Source organism: Gossypium arboreum, chromosome 9 (assembly GCF_025698485.1).
Source record: "Gossypium arboreum isolate Shixiya-1 chromosome 9, ASM2569848v2, whole genome shotgun sequence".
NCBI classification, from domain to species: Eukaryota; Viridiplantae; Streptophyta; class Magnoliopsida; order Malvales; family Malvaceae; genus Gossypium; species Gossypium arboreum.
In genome coordinates, this window is record NC_069078.1 from 40,276,153 (window position 1) to 40,279,360 (window position 3,208).

The 3,208-nt window shown below is 33.0% G+C and overlaps 1 protein-coding gene across 1 annotated transcript; it reads right to left on the bottom strand.

The window, feature by feature from the left end:
• Positions 1-213: 213 nt before the first annotated feature.
• Positions 214-1,880, bottom strand: LOC108452146 (3-ketoacyl-CoA synthase 6). The gene has a single exon (XM_017749901.2). The coding sequence runs from the start codon at positions 1,874-1,876 to the stop codon at positions 371-373; it is 1,506 nt and encodes a 501-aa protein (XP_017605390.1). The 5' UTR covers positions 1,877-1,880; the 3' UTR covers positions 214-370.
• Positions 1,881-3,208: the final 1,328 nt, after the last annotated feature.

Here is a 3,208-nt window from a genome sequence, read left to right on the forward strand (position 1 = left end):
ATATTTAATAGTTCTGTTTTGAGGATTTGTTGCGTATTGCTGTCATCTTTTCTTTAATTGTACATCTGTTATTCTTGTGTTATTTTATTGTTCTGTAGCTGACATCTATTTGCTGCATATATTAATGATGATGATAACGATGATTGCAAAACCAAAGAAGAAAAAGAATTAATTGTTACCTAGAGACAAACCCAATTCAAGCAAAAATAAGGATAAACCATAAATCACGATTTCCATTTATATATATATTAATATCCTTGGAGCTATTGTTATTCATATTCTTGTTATTTGGATCATATAGCTTATTTTACATGGTTTTTCTTTTCTTGTTTGATGAGTCAATAAATCAACTTGGGAATTGAAAATTTAATCAGGTTTGAGAGACTGAAGAAACGGCTTCAACGGGGTAGAGGTGAATACAATCACGCCATGGGTTGTTCTTGTTTGAGTCCCCAGCTATTGGTCTCACACACTCCCAAACACAGCTGCAACACTTAGGTCCAGTACCCATCCCAAGCATCAACACCTTGTCACCTTTCTTTACACGTTCCTTGGCCTCCATGTAAGCCAACTCGTACCACATTGAAGAAGACGACTGGTTCCCGAATCTATGCAGTGTCATTAAAGAAGCTTCAACATCTCTCCCATCAAGCTTTAACCCTTTGGCTATCTCTCCTATTAGTGCCCTTCCAGAGGTTGGCAGACAGAAATGCTGTATCGCTGTCTTAAAGCCTGGCATGTATATTTCCCCTTGTTTATCTTTGAATTTCTTTCGAATTACTGAGACGATATGCTTGAGCTTTTCCGTTAAAGGTAAGATTTTCAAACCAAGAATCGTCATGTGTGACCTCAGAATTTCTCCTGCTGCTGGCAGTAAACCTTTGTTTATGGTAACCCCAAGTTTTCCATCATCGTCTTCTTCACGGATAGCCGTCAAATAAGCCTTGTCATCAAAGGCTGTTTGGGTTCTCAGTGTCCGTATGAGCCTGTATTTAGATGTTTTACTTGCTTCTTTTCTGTTGGTGAGCAACAGAGCTGCACTGCCCATCCTGAAGAGACAGTTAATGAGCAACTTAGACCTCTCATGACCTGAATACCAACCGGCAGACAAGATTTCGGTGCTAATAACAATGGCGTAGCAATTGTTATTAGTTTTGAGAAGATTTTGAGCCAAGTCAATGCCAATAGCTCCTGCACTGCACCCCATACCAGAAAGGTTAAAGCTCTTCACATCACTTCTCATGGAGTATTTGTTGACGATGATGGAAGACAAAGAAGGTGAGGGGCAAAAGGCACTACAGTGAACAACAAGTATATCAATATCTCGAGGAGAGAGTTTGGCTTTGGTTAAAAGATCATCCATTAGTGGGAGCAGAATCATTTCGGCTTCTTTAATGTATTCCCGTTGATGGGTTTTGGGAGGGGAGCTAAGTAAGGCTGGAGGAAGATAAGTTTGTTCGCTTAAACCCGAAGAAGCTACTATTTTGGCCATGAATTCTACACTTTGACTGTCAAAAGATATAATGGAGGAAGCATGTTGTATGAAGCGAGAGAGAGGGAGTTGGCAAGTGCTTGGTGGTTTGAAACAAGAGAAGTCTACAAGGTACACTGAAGGGGGCTTGAAGGCCAAGGCTCCAACTCTTAGCATATAAACAAGAAAGAAACAAGACAGTAAGAGGAGGTGGAAAATGGGGTTCCAATTCCATTGTTGGAACATAAACAAACGTTGAAGGGAGAGTAAGACAAGTAGAAGTTGAAGAGGGGTTGAAGTTGAATGCAGGTTTTTGGAGAGCATCGCCATTGTTGAGAGGAAAATGGCGATGATGTTGGACAATGAATTGTGCTGCTTAAGCTTAGGTAGAGAGAGAGGATCCATTCTCAAGATTAGCTAGGATGGGAATCCTCAAGTGTTTTTTGGGTTTTGTTTCAGCTCTGGATGCCGAGAAGGCATTAAATACAAGTGTAAATGAAGTGACCGCCAGAATGTTCCTTGGATTATCTGTTTTCAACCTAAATTTTTTCTTTCGGCAAAAAGAAAAACCATAAAATTTTGGATAAACATGAAAAGTATATTATCAAAGTTATTTATAAAATAAAAATTGAATTAAATCTGAATACTTTATTTTTATATTAAATAAATTAATTTTGTATGTTAAAACTTTTTATAGGGATTTGATTCGTCCAATGCAACACTAGGATCTGTATTATTATATTTGTATTATTATATTTTAAAATGAGATTATAATGTTTAGATCATTAAATATTTCGATCATCTTGTAATATCACATTATGAAATAAAGTTAAGATATTGTAATTAGAATGTAATCTCATTACAACTAATTTTTAGGTTATATTATATTGCATGCGTAATCTTAAATTTTAGAGTAATTTGTCTTTTCCTTTTATTATTTTAATCAATTTAGATTTTTTTGTAATAAAGTTTAAGATTAATTAAAAAAAATTCTTAATAGTGAACCTGTCATACATTACATTTACATTTATTATATATTATTTAATAATTTATTAATTATGATAATAATTATAATTACAGTTGGTGTTGTAATCACTTTTCGTGAATTATTATAGGTATGATTTTAAATTTATTTTAACATCGTATATTCATTTATTAATATATAAATGGTAATAAAAAGTAAGAATTGTAATAATTTATCATAATTTTTGAAAATTGAGGTTAAAAAATATTAAAAGAGCTAAACTTGTTAAAAAATAAATTCTATAACAAGGGTAATTGAGTAAAATGTACTTTTAGATGCATTATGTCAACCAAAAATCTCAATCTTACATTCCAATCAAATAAATCAAACAATATAATCTCACATTTTATCTATAATTTTATATTTCCGTAATAGAACATAATTTAATATTCAACCAACTAAACATAAAGTACTGCAACAATTTAGTTGTACGTGATATAGTTTGTTAATAAATACAGATGTGATTATATTAAAACTTAGTATGTCAATTAAAGGTGTTCCGGCTTAATAAGAACATCTCAAGAAAGAAAACTCAATCCAGTATGGTAAGCCCTTGTGAAATATGCATAACATATGGAATCAATAATGGAGATTATTCTAATTTGTAATTGGAATTAAGAACGACTTATGTGAAAGCTCATTCCAGGAGTAAATAAGTTTTAATGAGTGAAAACACGCAATATGTTATTTGAATTGGTAAATAAGTTTTAATA